This window comes from Oryctolagus cuniculus, chromosome 5, assembly GCF_964237555.1.
Source record: "Oryctolagus cuniculus chromosome 5, mOryCun1.1, whole genome shotgun sequence".
In the NCBI taxonomy this organism is placed as follows: Eukaryota; Metazoa; Chordata; class Mammalia; order Lagomorpha; family Leporidae; genus Oryctolagus; species Oryctolagus cuniculus.
Window position 1 is genome coordinate 78,816,364 of NC_091436.1, and position 18,747 is coordinate 78,835,110.

The 18,747-nt window shown below is 33.2% G+C and overlaps 1 protein-coding gene across 8 annotated transcripts in view; it reads left to right on the forward strand.

Annotated features, from left to right (window-relative positions):
* Positions 1-18,747, forward strand: part of EPHA7 (EPH receptor A7) — a 193,385-nt gene that overhangs the window by 60,568 nt on the left and 114,070 nt on the right. For all 8 annotated transcript variants that reach the window (XM_008263222.4, XM_002714589.5, XM_008263223.4 and 5 more), the window contains exons 4-5: positions 1,291-1,446; positions 2,256-2,591. In XM_008263222.4, coding sequence (XP_008261444.1) covers positions 1,291-1,446; positions 2,256-2,591 — 492 coding nt within the window. The remainder of the gene's footprint in view (positions 1-1,290; positions 1,447-2,255; positions 2,592-18,747) is intronic.

Here is an 18,747-nt window from a genome sequence, read left to right on the forward strand (position 1 = left end):
ATTCTTGAAGTCCAAGAAGTGATTTTGTGCTCTGAAATACAGCATAATTATGCATTAAATATTCAACATATGAACAAAATAAAGAATGATTCAATTTTTTTTCTGGAGACCAAGGCATTCTCAGTAGGATAGGTATATTCCCACTTCTCACTCCCCAAGAATGAAGATGTAATTAATTTTCTGAATCATGCTCAATAACAGAATATTAAACAAACCTGCAAATAATAAATTAATGCTAAAATTTGTGTAAAATCTTCACTAGCTTTTCTTTGCAGATATGATTTGTTAATCTCATTAAATTTAAATGTAACTAGTACTTAAATAAATATATACATTTAATAAGCAGGGAGTATACATAGATTTTTCAGTATATTTAATATATATAATACTGTTGATTAATTGAAAAAATAATTGGAATAGTTATAAATTAACTTGGTAAAATTTAATTGAAAATAAAGAGATGAAATTTTCTGTGGTATTAGATGGTGCTTGGTTACCTGTTTTACTAGCAAAATCTAAGTGACTTAAAGTTATTTCATTAGAAGGTAAGAGAGATTCTCTTTATATGTCAGTTCATTGCTGAGAGATGTGGCTGTGTTAATGTGACTGAACACTTAACCTCTCTCAACATAGGAGAAACAAGGCAATAACTATTTACAGTGGACAGCTTTCCCCTTGTTTTTGATGGGGCAGTCCTCTCCGTTTTAGAGGATTTCATTATTTTTAGTAACGAAGATGTTCCTTTAGTGGGAGGTGGCCTGCCTTAAAACTTATATTGATTGAAATTATATTTTGAAGTTTCCTGAAAATCTGGGAGCATATGTTTATGTTGTTATTACTAGTCTAATTATTAAAATTATACAAATATTTTTACACATGAATCAAATTAAAACATAAAACTTTAAATTTATATTAGATCAAAAAGATAACTTTGAAGTATGCTGCTGCAAACAAGTTGTGTTGAAATCAAAGCTAAATTGGAATTAAATATCTCAAATAAATATCCTAAGATTTTATCTAAATGAATTATGCTAGTGATTAGTTGGGGACCCTATGCTTTGAAATGATGCTGATTGTGTGTGGAAGTGTGCTATATCATTTTTTAAAGAAATTATTTTGTTTTAAATGTACTCTTTAAGTTGGATTATTGACATACATAAGAGAAATATTTTATTATGAAGGGCTTGTTATAAAATAAATTTAATTTTTTAGTAAATATTACTAATTTTTTTTTAAAAAAAGGCTATTTTGTCTCATCTTCCCATTCGTACTTTGTTTTTTCATACCCAGCTTGTGGCCGTGGGTTCTACAAATCTTCCTCACAAGATCTTCAGTGCTCTCGTTGTCCAACTCACAGTTTTTCTGATAAAGAAGGTTCCTCAAGATGTGAATGTGAAGATGGGTATTATAGGGCTCCATCTGACCCGCCTTATGTTGCGTGCACAAGTAAGTTCATACTACCAGAGTAAAGAAGGACTCTTAGATCCTTCTACCCATTTTACTATTGTGACATCATTAAACTAGATGTATTCAAATATTCTTGTTTATTATTAAATAGATTTATTTTTTCATAAACTGATAAGGTTATGACAACAAAATAAAATAGGTACCTTCAGTTAAAATTTTGTGTATGAATTTTAACATTTTCCAAATGTATTTAACAAATCATAAAATTAAAATTTAATAAAATCTAACATGGATGTGAAATGTGATTAAAATTAATGCTTTCTGAATTACAATTCCATCACTAAATAGAGCAAATATCACATCTTGGTACTTCAATTAATGAATCTTTGAGACTAAATGCAAAGCCAATTCCAGACATTACTGTGAATTGTTCTTGAGTACATTAAGAATGAATAAATGTATTCTCTGTTACATGGTAGAAAGGAGAACTATTTTTAGACAACTGCACAACTGTTTTTTTAGGTGTATTAACCGTTCTTTTTTAATTGCTTGGAAGAAAAATAGCTAAAGACTGTGGCAAAAGTACAAAGACAGTTGTTATCCTGTTTTCATTTTGACATACTACATGGAAAATAAATAAAGTCTTTTGCCAAGTGAATTCAAGGAGGCTTTTATACGGCTTTTCTAGTAAAGGTAATGAAATGTTTATGTGAAAGAAAGCATTTCAGCTAGTTTTCTCTTTGGTAATGGAGCCACTAGCTTAGTGCTCCACACAGATCATTTTATTCATTTGTTTTGTGAAGGTATTTTTCTACTTTTGTTTATTTCTCTATTTTTGGTTTCCAAAGGGCCTCCATCTGCACCACAGAACCTCATTTTTAACATCAACCAAACCACAGTAAGTTTGGAATGGAGTCCTCCTGCAGACAATGGGGGAAGAAACGATGTCACCTATAGAATTTTATGTAAAAGATGCAGTTGGGAACAAGGTGAATGTGTTCCCTGTGGGAGTAACATTGGATACATGCCCCAGCAGACTGGATTAGAGGATAACTATGTCACAGTCATGGACCTGCTAGCCCATGCTAATTATACTTTTGAAGTTGAAGCTGTAAATGGAGTTTCTGACTTAAGCCGATCCCAGAGGCTCTTTGCTGCCGTCAGTATCACCACTGGTCAAGCAGGTACGTTTTGTGTTTGCCTTCACTGAATAAATGATGTGACCGTGCAAGTGAAGTGTCTTGTTTGGACAGTTTGTGTGTTTAGTTATGCTATACAGAGCTTGGTTTTTCCTTCTTGGTGATTATGTACACTTTTAACTTTTCCTTATTAGTTTTCCCATTGCCTAATGGAGTATTATTATATTCACTAACATCTCCAAAGATCTGGCATGAGAAATAAAGGAATAAATTGCAAGCTAGTTAGGACTACTTTAAAATAAACAATTGTGTTGAAAGATATAGACAAAGAAGAGACTAAAAATGTTGACCAAATATGATGTAGTATATTTTTCATATTTTTACCATTTTTGTGTGATGTGCTCATGTTCATAATCTAGCTGATAATTAGGAATAATGAAAAAGTTGACTATACTGCCTCATATAATGTTAATTAATTTTTTTCTGCATAGAATATAATCTTTGTAATATATGTATTACAAGTTAGCATTTAAATTGCATGAAGGAATTTGAAATTCATTAGTAGACCTGTGATTATATTAATGTCCATAAAATTGGAATAAATACTTGGTACACGTCATAAGAAATGGTATAACTATGATAATTTTGAACTTTTAGCTTAGTCTAAAAGCACTTTTCATTTATTTTCTTACTGGCGATTGATATGACTTCCTCTGCTCTTTGTCGTGCTAAGTGTATTTTGGAAAATACAAATTGGGAGAGAGTTTCAGAAATTGTAAACTTTCTAAACCATCAGAAAAATCATATTACTGAAGAAAGTTTCAAAAATTTGGGCTCTTCTCAACCTTCCAAAAATTTTTTTACTGCTCAAGGAAGATGCTATGTTGTAGACGTAGCCAAACGCTGTATTAGCATCATTAGTGAAATTGGACCAACACTATACTACCAAGTTTTGTGAACACTGTAATAGGCTTAGAATAACTTCTATTGCTCTTTGGCTGACTGTCTTAAACCAACCTATATTGCCCCAAATTTCTGGGCACAGCCTAATCTATTTTTCATTTCCATGCAATTTTTACAAATGTTACCTTTTTAAATTATATTTGCATGATGAAAGCTATGCATATGGTCTCATGCTTGCCATTTTGGACAGATTAGTGAGTTCTTATTCTAAAGGTTTCTTTCTGATGTTTATTTAAAAGACTATTTCAAATAAGGCTTTCTATGTAAAATCAGATTTGTAAAGCAAAGCATAGAAATTTAAATCTTTAATAATTACACAAATGAAATAGCTTACTCATTTTATTAGCAATATTTATACTACTAGTATTCTTATTAAATGTAATTATCATTAGACACTTTAACTTGTTGAAATTTGTCATCATAATTATAGAGAATGGGTTTGAAAAATTTACATTTTAGGATTTTTAACATTATTACTGATAGAATTTATATAAACTCTTAGGTCTACTTAGCTAGAATATCTCTTTTTTTATGTTACTGATATCAACAAATGACATTTTTCTGTATTTTTTAGTACAACCTGCAGATGCTAAACTAATACCATAAGTAGAATGACATATTAGCCAGTTTAGGAGTCTATTTTCTTGTTCTTTAAATGTGTATTGCTTAATTTTTAAGGTTATTAGTACATGGGCTAAATAGGTCATAAATTTTTCATAAATTACTGAATTTATCTCACAGTATTTACATAAAACAATACTGAATATTCATTGTCTTCTAAGAAGAAATGCATCTTTTGTTTTCTTTTTTAAGGGAGTGAGTATTGTAAATATGAAAATATTAAATTGTAATGGTTGCACAAGTTTTAAAACTTATGAATTGATTTGTGTACTTATAAATGATTGAGTTTTATGGCATGTAATTTTTAACACAATAAAAAATATAACACATTTATTCCAAGAATAAATATTTTAAAAGCTTAAAAAGCTAGGTTTGGAAGTAGGCATTTAGCTTTGCAGTTAAGATGTTGATTAAGACATCTACGTTCCATATTGGAATATGTAGGTTCGATATCTGGCTAATGCAGACTTGTAAGGTAGCAGTGATGGGTCAGGTTGTGGGATTCCTGCTGTGCATATGGGAGACCACGAGAATTAAATTTTGAGCTTCCAGCTTTGGCCAATCTAGTCCTGACCTTTCAGCCTATTCTCTACTACATATCAAATGCAAAAACCCATTAATTTATGGTTAGCTTTTCTCCTTTCAAAAAGAAAAAAAAATGTTATTTATTGTGTAGACTGCTAAAATTTTATTTTCAACAGAGGAAACTTGAAATGTGTCTGTGATTATTTTTCAATTACATTTTGTATCTGCATTTTCCCCCATAACCAGTCCTTTCTAAAGGTAGGGAGGAATTTGCAGCTTCAAATTACAGTTGTCTGAGTTTATGACCATCCAAAAGAAATCTGCATAATTCTTGAAATTCTCATTGTTCACTAGTCAGACGCCATCACTACCCACTTATTTTATGTTGCAATCACTTGAATAATGACTTTCCACCTGGATATTTGGTTGATGGTCCCACTCATAAACAATCTGTGCATGTCTTAGTATAAAAAAGTGTATTCAAAGAATTTGTATGTTTTTGTGAAAACAGGAGAGTAAGGATGGAAAACAATCAGGCACTGCTGGAAAGGTTGTATGTACACTTCTAGTTGTTTTTCTTTTATGCTTGCAATGTGTAGCTCATGACCCTATACCAGTGTTTGTGTGAGAGGAAGTGCATTGAACACTGTCCCTTGCTCAGAGACGAGTAACAGCATTGAGGGTAGAGAATTTGAGTTTCAGAACATGATCTGTCCTGATGAGGGGCATACTCTTGGGTTGTCATGGAATAAAATGAGGATAAAATAAAAATATTCCTTAATTAGAGAAAACTTAAAAAAAAATTCTATTCTCATTAGAAGCCTGTTGCAACACTTAGAAAAATGAATGCTGATTAATTCTTTTTATATAACTCTTTGAGAACGTGTCAAGGCAAAATATACCAAAATCTTTATTTCTTGCAATGTGAAAGGAAATAATGTCTATGCAGAATTGGCAATTACATTACAACATTGGGAGAGGAAGAGATTAGTTTTGTTCAGTCTGTAGAAAATGACTATTGTCTGGTCAGCATTATCTCAAGACTGAGATTTTTATTTAAGACAGTAATTCTACCTTTGATGTGACTTATTTAGAGAAGCATTGTATTTGAATACATATCTATATAATTTCATATGTATTTATTAGGAACATATGACATATCCAAGCTAACTTATTTTTATTAGAAATTATACTCTTGGTGCCATGGCTCACTAGGCTAATCCTCCGCCTTGCAGCGCTGGCACACCGGGTTCCAGTCCCGGTCGGTAGTCCTGGTCTGGGCGCTGGATTCTGTCCCGGTTGCCCCTCTTCCAGGCCAGCTCTCTGCTGTGGCCAGGGAGTGCAGTGGAGGATGGCCCGAGTACTTGGGCCCTGTACCCCATGGGAGACCAGGATAAGCACCTGGCTCTTGCCATCGGATCAGCGTGGTGTGCTGGCTGCAGCGCGCCAGCAACGGTGGCCATTGGAGGGTGAACCAACGGCAAAAAGGAAGACCTTTCTCTCTGTCTCTCTCTCTCACTGTCCACTCTGACTGTCCAAAAAAAAAAAAAAAAAAAAAGAAATTATACTCTTGATATCACAGAGATCAGACTTCTGGATATTGGAGATAATTTTAAGTACAATAATACCTATAAATTTCATGAAAAATGAAATTAAAAGATAATTTTGATGCATAAGCAAGTTGAAATCCATTCATAATTCTCATAGTATGCATTTTCATGAAATTTCTGAAAACTCATATGTAAGTGATGGGAAGAATATGTGTTTGGCTTATGTTGTGTTGATTCTTACTCTTCCTAAATTCGAAGATTCTGTTGAACAAATACAGTCTTAACAGTTCATTATCTGTTCTTAAATCCGACTATTTAAATGCTACTTTGTAATTATTAACTTAACCAGCTGTACTAAGTATCTACTGTGTGTCAGGAACACTGGGGGATGCTAAGGATGAGAAGGTAACTGATAGTTCTCTATTCATGAGGAGTACATAGTATATATATATATATGTATATCATATGTATATATATATATATTTACCCGTTTAACCATAGGATACTTGACAGTAATGTAATCCAGGCTGTAAAACAGCATTAGCTACAAAACTTTGAAAAAAGAATGATTCATTTTGTCTGTGGAAAAAAAGTGGAGTTTTACAGGAGAAAAAAATCAATCTATATAGTTTTGCCAGATGGACTCTAGGCCTTCAAAAAGATCACCATTCTTCCTCATTTAAAACTTTGTGATTGCTGCTACTTCTTTCCACAGACCAATTATGATGGCACAAAAATAGTCTGTGGGAGTATGAAAGTTAGAAAAACCAGATCACTGAAAAATTATCTCTTTCTGGAATACCATCATTCACTCTGGGATTATTTATGTAATTAAAAACAGTTTCATCTTTGATAGAAGAGGCAATACAAAACTGTAATATGTGTTCTCTTCCAAAAGGAACTTAGGTGGTATAGCAATCATCTTTCAGATCAGGAATGGTGACATGTTTTTCTGTGTGACTACCATCTAACACAGTTCATTCCACATGCTAGTGTATAAAAGGGTATTGTAGAACTAACGCCAATGGGAAAACTAGTCATACACAGAAAAATTAAATGATTATACAAGAGTCAAAGAATTGTAACCTTAATGGAAAAGACATATGATTTGATATTAAGTAGCATAATTCCATGATTTTGGACAAATCACTTTAACAAATTTGAATTTTCTCCTGAAATTGTATTTGACTCCATGAATTATTAAAATGGAGCTTATAGTTTGACACCAGTTACATATGATAGAATAAAAAAAGCGTGTGTTAAAGTATACTATAGTGCAGAAATAATAACAAAATAATACTTACTATTTAATGGACTCTTACAATGTCCCCAGTACTTTTAAAATGTAAAATTGGAATAAAAAGAGTGTCAAAGTTGAAACAACCCACTTCTTTGGACTCACATAATCTCCCTAGGAGACCATGAACTTTAGAGACATAAGCCTCTAACATGTCATGTTTCATCCATAAATAAATGGACAAAGTAAGAATACAACACAAACTATACCATTGCACAATGTATTATTTGCTACAAATTGTTAGTAGCTGAGTAATATGTGCACTTTTAATTTTTAATAAGATTGATAATTTAGTGCTCTGAAAAGCATTAGGAAGGAATTAAAGTGATACTGAAGCTTCTTGAAAAAGGGTATGGATGGTTTCCCAAGTTTGGCTCCACGAAGCAAACATTTTGATGCAGATTAGTATGCCTGAGTTTTAATACGGTGTGCACGCTGCATCAACACCCCCAGAAAAGAGAAGGAAACAGTTCTGAGCAGAGGGGAAGTTGAGTTGTGATGCATGCTCACTGAACTCTGCAGCCAACTCCATGGGGACTCTCTATCTATAAGGTACTTGCTAGTCGTCCTGAGTTGAGTGTTTTATACTTCTGTGTTGTCCAGACATTGGCTATAGGTTTCCTAAGAAGGAGCAGGGTGTTAGTTTTCAGACAAGTAAATTCCAAAGGTGACAGGGAATTAAGGTGTGTTTCCTGATAGCTCTCTGAGCAGTTGGAGAAATGACTTCTTCAGTCCTTTACCAAAGGGATTGCTGGAAACCTATCAAAATATCCTGTAAAGATAGTTAAACCATGAAGATGGGCAAACTTCAGGGCTTGTTTAGAGAAGAGAGTATAACATGGGTGAATGCAGATTTTAGGGAAAGAAGAGTGGGAACATCAATGTGTGGGAAAATAGACCTTTCTGAAAGACAGTGGGGGGTGGGGAACCAGGATGTTTTTTAAATAGGCAAGTGGCATAATTGACTCTGTTTAACTTGAGATAATAAATATAATAGTTTATTTGAAAACAAACAAACAATCTCTCCTACTAGTCTTAATTCTAGTAGGCAAAATATATGAAGATGACATTTTTTAAAATACAAAGTATCAGAAAAATCTGTCATTATGATGTTGAGATATCTTAATGCATTTCAGATATTTTGTTGAGTCTTTCAAAAAGAAAAATTTTTCCTCATGCCATCAAGTTTGTTGTATATGAACGAATGGTTTATATAACACACATAATTATATCATTAAAATTGAAGCAAATTTGTAAAGTTGGTAAGATTGATTTCATTTTACAACTAAAAATTTAGTTTGTGTAACATTATAAAGGTCACATGGTAGATTACAGTGCAGGCACCCAGTGTATTGCAATCAAGTAAGCACTGACCTCAGAATTATCATGAGTGGTTATGCGATCTTACCATAGACTAATATCTTCAAGAATTTAGCTATATAATCCATTAAATGGGAATTTGCAGATTGATTCGGTGGTCAGTGTTAAGAACTGTTTACTGAGAAAGAGACATTCCCATAAGTGTTATTTCCTGAGTCTATTAGTAACATATAATCTCAGGGGACAGCATTGTTAAGTACGTTATTTGCCTTCTGGGTACATTTTTACTGCCCTTCTTCAAGAAACTTTAAAAGCAGTCCTGTATTTTTAATTTGACTAATTTCCCTATGTTTTTAATTGCCAAGGTCTGAATTCTCAAACTAAAGGTTTGCCTTAGTATTCCGTTTTCTTTGATTTGAAATGTTTTTATAATGCTCCAAATGAAATAGAACCATGGAGCCATAAGACATTATACATAAGCAAAATTATACCAAAGAGACAGCACCAAAAGTCATTTCCTTTATTTGCCAGAAATAGCTTTACTGACATGAATTAATGGAACTCAACTGACTGGTTTTTCTCATAAAATAACATAAGTCATCTCTTTTAAATGATTTTAAAATGCTTACTTTAAATAAAATAAATTAATTCCATTTAAATTTGCATGTTTTATATTTAATAGTAATTTAAAAGACATTTTATTTTAAAGGGGTACAATATTGTGAAAATATATTTCTTGCTCAAAAACATTTACTAATCATATAAGGTAATACTAAATGAGGCAATTTCCACAGAGTAAAACAAAATATAACTGTTTTACCACTAATTAATAAAAGATATAAATGCAAGAATTAAAAATTATTTCATTGAATTAGTGTTAATGTTCAAACATGCACATTGAATCTTACAAGGAAATATAATCAGATGAATTTCTGATTACAGTGAGCTGTTCAAATAAGCACTTCTCTTATGACATCTCTCATTTTGTAAGCCTGAGGTATCTGAAAGAACAGGATTTAGTCATGGCTAACTCATACTACAGGCATAGCAATTAGTAATTCATTTGCCTTGCTTAATAAAGAGAAATTTTACACTGTTATTGAATTTCATTATTTAATAGTTGAGGATTTTTGGGATACCATTAATTTAAAAGTATACATATTAATATATTTACATTTTTCCTTAGTGTTCATCAGTAATTAAAACATACATACATTTAGATACTTTTTTTAAAGGTTTATTTATTTGAAAGACAGAGTTACAGAGAGAGGTAGAGACAGGGAGAGAGGTCTTCCATCCTCTGGTTCACTCCCCAGATGGCTACAACGGCTGGAGCTGTGCCGACCCGAAGGTCTCCTACGCAGATGCAGGGGCCCAAGGACTCGGACCATCTTCCACTGCTATCCCAGACCATACCAGAGAGCTGGATCGGAAGAGGAACCACCGGGACTCGAACTGGCGCCCATAAGGGTTGCTGGCACTTCAGGCCAGGGCTTTAACCTGCTGTGCCATGGTGCCAGCCCCATATTTAGATCCTTTTTAAAGGAATTTTTATCTGTTTAGTTTCATGAGAGGGAGAGAGATGAGATGGAGAGAGAGAGAGAGAGAGAGAGAGAGAGAGATCCTCTATTACTTGGTTCAATTCCCAAATGCCTGCAACAGATAGAACTGGACCAGGCCAACTCCATGAACCAGGAACTCATTCCAGCTCTTCCAGATAGGTATCAGTGACCCAAATACTTGAACCATCACCTGCTGCTTTCCATGATGCTGGAAGATGGATTAGAAGTGAATGAGCCAGGACTTGACCCAGACACTCTGGTATGGGGTGCAGACCTCCGAAGCAGCATTTTAACTGCTGTATCCAACTCCTGTCCCCTGATACTATTTAATTGCATGTTAGGCAAATACACCCATGTTTTCATTAGTAATAATAACAAGAGTGAGTGCTTAGTACATACTGATCATTTCACATGTAAAGTAATCTGCTTACCTAATATTTTCACATTTCAAACTTACAATGGAATAATAGGGGAACATAGTATCTTTCTGTATTCTTGTCCTACATAAATATCTCACATACTTATAAAATTCTTTATCTATGAGTCTTAATTGTGAAAATTTTCTTTCCTTTTAGACTTCACATTGTAAGAAAACAGTGGTATGTTTGGTCTATGTTCTAGCCCCTTGAATATATTGAGCCCAGAGTAGGTACTTAGAGAGTTTGGTTGAGTGTATACACAAAAGCGTTTGTAAAATGTAAAGTGAAAAGACTTTCTCTGATTATCTAGAATATTATGGAAAATGATATACTATTAGGTAAAATGCAGTGAGTAAATACATAATAATATCAAGGATAGTTATTTTGTGACTTGATTTTAAAATTATCTTTTATTCTTAAATATCTTGGCCAGCGCCATGGCTCACTTGGCTAGTCCTCCACCTGCGGCGCCGGCACCCCGGGTTCTAGTCCCGGTTTGGGCGTGGTTCTGTCCCAGTTGCTCCTCTTCCAGTCCAGCTCTTTTCTGTGGCCCTGGGTGGCAGTGGAGGATGGCCCAAGTGCTTGGGCCTTGCACCCGCATGGGAGACCAGGAGGGGGCACCTGGCTCCTGGCTTCGGATCCACACAGCTCACGGGCCACATCGCGCTGGCCATGGTGGCCATTTTGGGGGTGAACCAACGGAAAAGGAAGACCTTTCTCTCTGTCTCTCTCTCTCTCACTAACTCTGCCTGTCAAAAAAAAATCTTGAACTTTTTCAGCATAATTTTGTATTTAATTAAATTTTAGAAGAAAATCTTAAAGTCACCTTATTATAAAACATTAAGGATAAAATAAACTTTGATTTTTAGAATGTTTGCAATTCTGTACACATTGAAAACTTGCTGAAAATATAGTTATTTTCTGTTTTCTGTATGACACTGCATAAAATAAAATCACAAACATAGAACAGGTGGAGATCCTTCTATTAGTGTCTAGAACCATTGATACTAGCTTGTTTGTATATAATTTGAAATTTTTTTCACTTTTGAGGCTGTATGGCAGCTTAAGACTGCAATGCAAAACTGTGGTATGCATATTCTCATTGAGAATAAGTACAAGAAAATGCTTCTAAGCAACCTGTGTTCTCACCCCATGTCTTCATCTTGCCATCCAAACTTCCTATTTTCCAATTACAGTAGTCTTTTGCATTGTGAAATCTACTGTTTTGGGGTATTGGGGTTAAGGTGTTAAGTTGATACCTAGGCTGTTCCATGGATGAGCTCCTTGTAGACATTTCAAAGAAACTGAGGATAAGGAATTTGAAGTAATTTCTCAGATCTTAAATGTAGTATCACTATCTTTTTTTAAAATTCTCTGATCTCAGAATTGCTGCTTTATGAATAATGATGTTTAAGTGTCTTGAAAGGAAGATATAATTTGTGCAAAAAAATCAGGCATATTGTGACTGAGTCCTCCCAAAATTCCTGTGTTAAAATCTTTAAACCTCTGATCTGACTGTATTTGGAGATAAGGCCTATAAAAATGTAAATAAGGCGAACTTAAGGCATATTGATGGGGCTTTGGTCTGATAGGATTAGTGACCTTGTAAGAAGAGACAACAGAAAGCTGTTCTCTCTCCCCCTCCTCTATCTTCCTATACACAAATTGAGAAAAGGCCACAGTGAGCAGGCAGTCAGCTGCAAGCCAGAAGAGGCCTAGCCAGAAACTAAACCTTGTTGCATCTTGATTTACAAATTTCAGCCTCCAGAATTGTGAGAAATAAATTTTTCTTTAAGCCATCTAGTCTGTTATTATTTTGAAGTTATATTAATTGCCAATTAATATAACTCCTCATCACGAAAGTAATTTATTCTCATCTTGTTATTTCAAGGTTGGTATTTATTTTCCATATGTATGGGACAACTCAGTTGGCATGTACACTTTTGTGTATGGAGCAAGGATTTGGAGTTGTGGAACTTTTATGATTATTTACAATCATTCCTCCTCAAAATACTACTGAATTTGTTTTGTAATGACCAAGAGTAGTGTTTCCTTTTCCTAATCAGGAAAGGTTTCTTACTTCTGTTTTAACAGAGCCAATTCATTATCTAACAAGTTTTAGAAGTTGCAACATTAATGGTTGGAAAACCTTCAATACAAAGTCAGTTAATTTTGTTTCTGAGTTTTCAAACTTGAGCAAGTTTGTCACATTCTTGACAATTTCAATTTAGTAATCTGTACATTATTAAGAAGTGAGTGATGTTTCAGGATTTTCTTGAGAAAAAGTTTTTAAATCTCTGTTATTTGGAGACTTAAACTTTTAAGTTGCTATATTTCAGCCTTTTCTTAAAAAAATAAGATGGCCCATAGAATTATTGTCCTGGTGGTAATTCTTACTAAACAAGTGTGTGACAGAGAGCCTTCATTTTGCTGGTGTCAGTTTATCAGGAAAAATTGCAGTGAATTGACAATGCATCCACTCACATATATTTTCCAAGAAATAACTACGTTAAAGAAATTTGTTCTAGCGAGATATAGGAAATCTGTTTTAGCCAAAATGTGACTAATAATACAACCTGTTCTTTTATTTTATGGGGAACAATACAAAAATAAAGTTAACAGTAGAGTCTTAAATAATATTTTCAATTTTTTTCAAGTAAAACCTTCCTTAGATCAATATACTGTATGTTGACCCAGTCTCTTTCTGGAGTTATTAAATAATTATAAATGAGAAGGATACCAAGTATGTTACATAGCAGGATTACTATGTTAAGATCATAAACCAACACATATATAAAAGGTTTCCAATAAGAATTGAACCAAGAAGTGCTTTTTGGTTTATTCTTTTTAATAGAAACCATTTACCTGAAGTATGATGTTCTTCTACTGTAAAAACAGATTTTGATATGTGAGTCATTAGTTGAATTATAACTGGTTATCCTGCCCATTTGCCTAAGTGATATAAAAGCAATAGTATAGTGGAGACAACTCCAGTTTCAGGAACATTTCATTTAAAAGCAAGAAATCAATAAGCTGCGTTTCAGAGAATGAAAAATTAATGAATGGTATATTTCATCTGTTTTTCATGGCTGTATAAATACATACAATGTGAATTAGTGGCGATGATTATGATGATGATAAAAGTTTGGTTATGTAACTTTGAAGTACATATTTATTGGTTCCCTACTCCTGTTTCATTTCCTACTCTTGGCTACCTCAACCATATGCATCATTTCAGTTGCTGAATCAGCTGAGGGAGATAGCTTTGAGAAAGGCAGGAGATAGTATTTTCATTGATTAGCATTTAGTTGCTGTTCTGTGTGCAGTACCAGCGTAAGAGAGGGTGAATGTGATCATTGTATTCCTTGCTTTGTTGGTGATGAATTGAAGCAAATCTGATTCAGACAAGCAATCTGGTGGAATGATGCAGAGCCATCCAAAAAAACATCTGTACTAATCTACAAATGCAGTAAATTAGAGCTACAAGGAAAGACATTGATCCACGAGGATCATTAACAGTTTTAACCAACTGATCCAAGTAATAGGGTAGAGGAGAGAACACTATCAAGATCTTGCTTTTCAGATCTGTCAATTGCAGTGGCAAAAGCCTGATTGTTAGTTGTTTAAACTATTTTCATGATTTGGATTCTCTTTGTACTATCATAAGCAATGAATAAAGAAAGATCAATTAAGAGGTAAGAACTGGGGGGATTTTTTGTTTCAAATTTCCTGGACTTCATTTACAAAGAGGTCAGTCACAAAGGGAATGATGATTGCTGTAACCTAACAAAATTAATCAAGGACAAGGCAAAATAAATGATGTATATTCTGTGATAAAGCATGTGACAGAGATGCACATACAGGCCTGTAGGTGCTCACTTTGTTTAAGACAAAAGGACTACAAAAGGAGATTGATGTACACCAATTAACATAAATTTAAAGCATGCAGTTCTTAATTATCCATAGCATGTTGACATCAGATAATTAGTATCAAAAATTTTAATAATGTTTATTAACTTCAGCATATACAAAGAAACAGAACATAGTCTGAGTTTAGAATTCATAATGGTAATTATGGACAAAACATGTCTAGTTAAATCATCAATATTGCATTATTCAGTTGTTGCTAACACTCTTACAACATCCTTAATTCTCATTATTTCATGCTATATTTATGTTCAGACATGTATAGTGATAACAATATGTATTTTGACTTTATATATTTTATGAGCACATATACATTCCCTACAGATTGACATTAGGAGACAGAACTTAAATGTTATTGATTCAGGAATCTTAAGCCTACAGATGGAGAATTCCTGGGAAAGGAGTTGGAACTGTAATTTAAAATTTTACAGAAAGTATTTGAGAACGCCAACAATTAGAGTAGCAAAAGCACATGAAAAAGCACATGAAAAAGACTAAAAAGTTGTGGCCAGGCCAGTTGGATAAGGACTTATCACAGTAATCAAAGGAAGGGAAATTTTCTGAGCCAGTGTATCATAGAATCAAATGTCACAAGAGGTCAATAGAATGAAGATAGAAGAAAGTCCATTGGATTAGAAATTTGGAGCCATGAGAAAAACAGTTTTGCTAGACCACCTGAGGCAGAAAATATTATAATCACATTTTCCATGGTTGAAAACATAGCCTAACACTATGGAATATGTAGTGTAAGTGCTCAATGTTGGCTGAACTGAATTGTAATAGATTATTTTTATGCTGATTTCATACAACATTTATCAAACTGCTAAAGACTCTAAGACAGAGAATGAGTCTGAATATTGTTCGGAGAAAAGATACTGCCTTTGTTCTTTTCTAATACATTATACTAACCTTGTTTTCTCCTTGTTTTGCTATCTCATCCTATTTTCTCACATCCCTGACATCACCAGGTACCCAAATTTAGCCACATATAAATTTCATTGCTGAGAATCCAATAAGCTCAGAAATAGAGGTCATAAATGGAAAGATGTTAACTCTATAAGGGTAAACTATGCATTTATAATGTATCTCCCTCTACTATATTATCTTTCTTAATAGTAAATACCGTAAAACTAAATGGTTACACACATCTCATATACCAGGTGTGTTACCAGTTAACTCACCATCTGTGAACCCATATTTCATTTTTGTATATAAATATACATATAGCTATGTGAATAGTTATATAAAATGTTTTATATTACTATTAAATATTTTATATAAATATTCACAAAATATATATTTATATATAGTTATATAGTTAATATCATTTTTTCTATTTTAAGATATTTTCTCTCCCTAGTTTTCCTTCATGTTTTTCTAAGATGATTTAAGTTATGTCCCATGTCATACATTCAACTATAAAAAATGTTTAGTATTTTCAATCTTGCTGCTTATAGTATTAATACTAGTAAATTTTACCTTTTATTTTTAGTCAAATTTCCTTTACATTTAAAAGTTACACAAACAACAGAAAGCTAAGGTGCTATTTAAAGAAATCCTGGATATTCATAGAATTTGTAACTCACTGCTGGTGCACCTGCTGCATTAAATGCTGGTGTTATGTTTGAAAAGATACTACCTGACCTCTTTTCTTCTGCTGCCTGACTACTTTGATGTTTCATTATTTTCTTCAAACCAGGGATGAAATGGATGAATGGATTGTAATTATAGTATCCTGGTGACTCTTTTTTCAGAGCATTTTTCTGGACAAGCTTCAGCTAATCTGACAAATCATGAGCAGTTTACTTTATAGTTTGGTTGGGATTAAGTTACTAACTGGAACCTGCAGGGAACGTAAAGAGCAGTGTCTACTGATAAAAGTCATTGGGTGTTTGTGATGCCTTTTTTTCAATTTTAATCTGTAACCTTTAGGAATGGAGAACTATAAACACATAATTCTCTCACAGGTGTATTTTATACTTTATTTATAGCTCTTCAAACACAAACCCTGTGCATCAAATTTACATATCTAACATCTGCATTGTGTGTTTGCCAATGAATTTTCTTATTACTTCCAGAGTTTTGACCATGTGGAAAGAACTGCTATGCAAAATTAATGTTTATTTAAGATAATTTTAGAAATGTCTCTATTAGTACTAGGTCAAAACATTTATAATTAGCCCTTTAATTTCCCACATGTGATAGTGCAAAATTGGTTTTTATTATATTGATTATCTCTTAATTGAAAGGATTTTCCTGTGGTTCTGGAATAGTTTTTGTTGCTGGAATTTGAATTCCACTTTTGTTTTTTTCAAGTTAAATTGAAAATATACATTTTTTGTGACGTTCACATAATGATTTGAATTTAACAGTAAATCAACATTGTGGTTTTCCAAAATACAAAAATATTTCGGTCTTCATGGTAAGGTTATTATTTTTCTGATAGTAATTATATTTTTGGTGAATTCTATATGCCATCTACCAGATGATATGGTTTTCTTCTTCAGCATTTGTTCTTGTATACAAGAAAACTGTTATGCATTTTCTTTATGCAGGTCAGAAAAATAAGATGCATTCATTAGTTAGAGCAGGCAAATGAGTAACATGTTAAACCATATTTTCCAATAACTATCACTTAATTGGACATTTTGTCTCATCTATCTGCTCTTGGGTGTACAATAAACACATGTAAAAGAACTCCACATAGAAATTAGATTTAGTATCCCTCTGGGTAACTGAAATTACCCTGCAGTTGTTATAAAACATTGTTTTTTATTGTTCTTAGACTGTAAATAAATGTATTGACAGTAAAGAATTAACAGCACATCCAGGAAGACTTTATTTAATAATAATGATGTAAAATACTTCTTGTGCCATTTGATTCATCTAATTTATAACTCTGTTTGATTACCCCAGCATGCCTTTCATCTGTAAGAATTGCACCCTGGGGACTAGTCAACTTATTAATTCATCACTTGCCTTCTATTATGGTTGCAATCCCCATTAAAGCATGAGCCTAGAGAGATAGTCTCTTCTGAAAGCTGCCAACCAACTGGTTCCAGTCTAGCTGACTTTTTGTTTGTAACTATGATTCTAATGGTTTTTCTATTGGCTTCTGTTTCTAATAGGTTACATTACAATCTTTTTTTTTTTTTTTTGTCTTATGGTATCATGATGAGGATAGAGCAGCAAGCGTGAGTTCCACACCTGCAATTACAGAGTAAGAGGAAAGACCTGCTTCAGGTTAACCTGTAGGCTTTTAAAAAATGCCTTTTGATTTATCTGTCACCTGATCCATCAGCAATGAATAATTTTCATGGAAGGTGCACTTTAATTACATTCCCATTTGACTTGCATTATCAACCCCTATCTAGGTAATTAATCTCACCAAGTATCCAATTTCGGCCTTTATTGCTGGCAGGCAGACCTCCTGAATTGTGTGTGCTTGAATGGGTCTTGGTTCTTTTTCACCAGGCGGACCCTGAAAGAGATCTGGAGACTAACTTCCAATCCTAGAATTGTGTTTCAGAATTTTTCTCTTAGATAATGTAAATAAGTTATATTTGGCACCACAAGTATCCTGTCATAAATAAACTGGGAGATTATTGACTCATAAAAGTGATCTTAAAATTAGGTCAGCCTTTACTTCTTTCTGTAGCAAAACTGCATGATATTTTGTATGTTGGGGATATAGGATAAATCCTGAAATGTAGTTAATATTCTTGTTAGTGTTTTGATATAAGTTTGCCTTATACTAAACATACTAAACTTCAGTATGTTCTAGGTATTAGTTAAGGTTTTTAAGAACTGAGGTGAAAAGTTGTTTAGGATGGCTAGATCAAAATTAGAAACAGTTATATTTTTATTCAGTCATATTTTCTGTTTTCTATGCATTATTATGAATTAATAGATACTCCTTTATGTTTTTCCTCTTTGGGTTTTGATAATTTTCACCCATTAATTTCCCCCAGTAGGGCACAAGGTCATTAATGTACCAATTTAGTTTGCATGCTCACT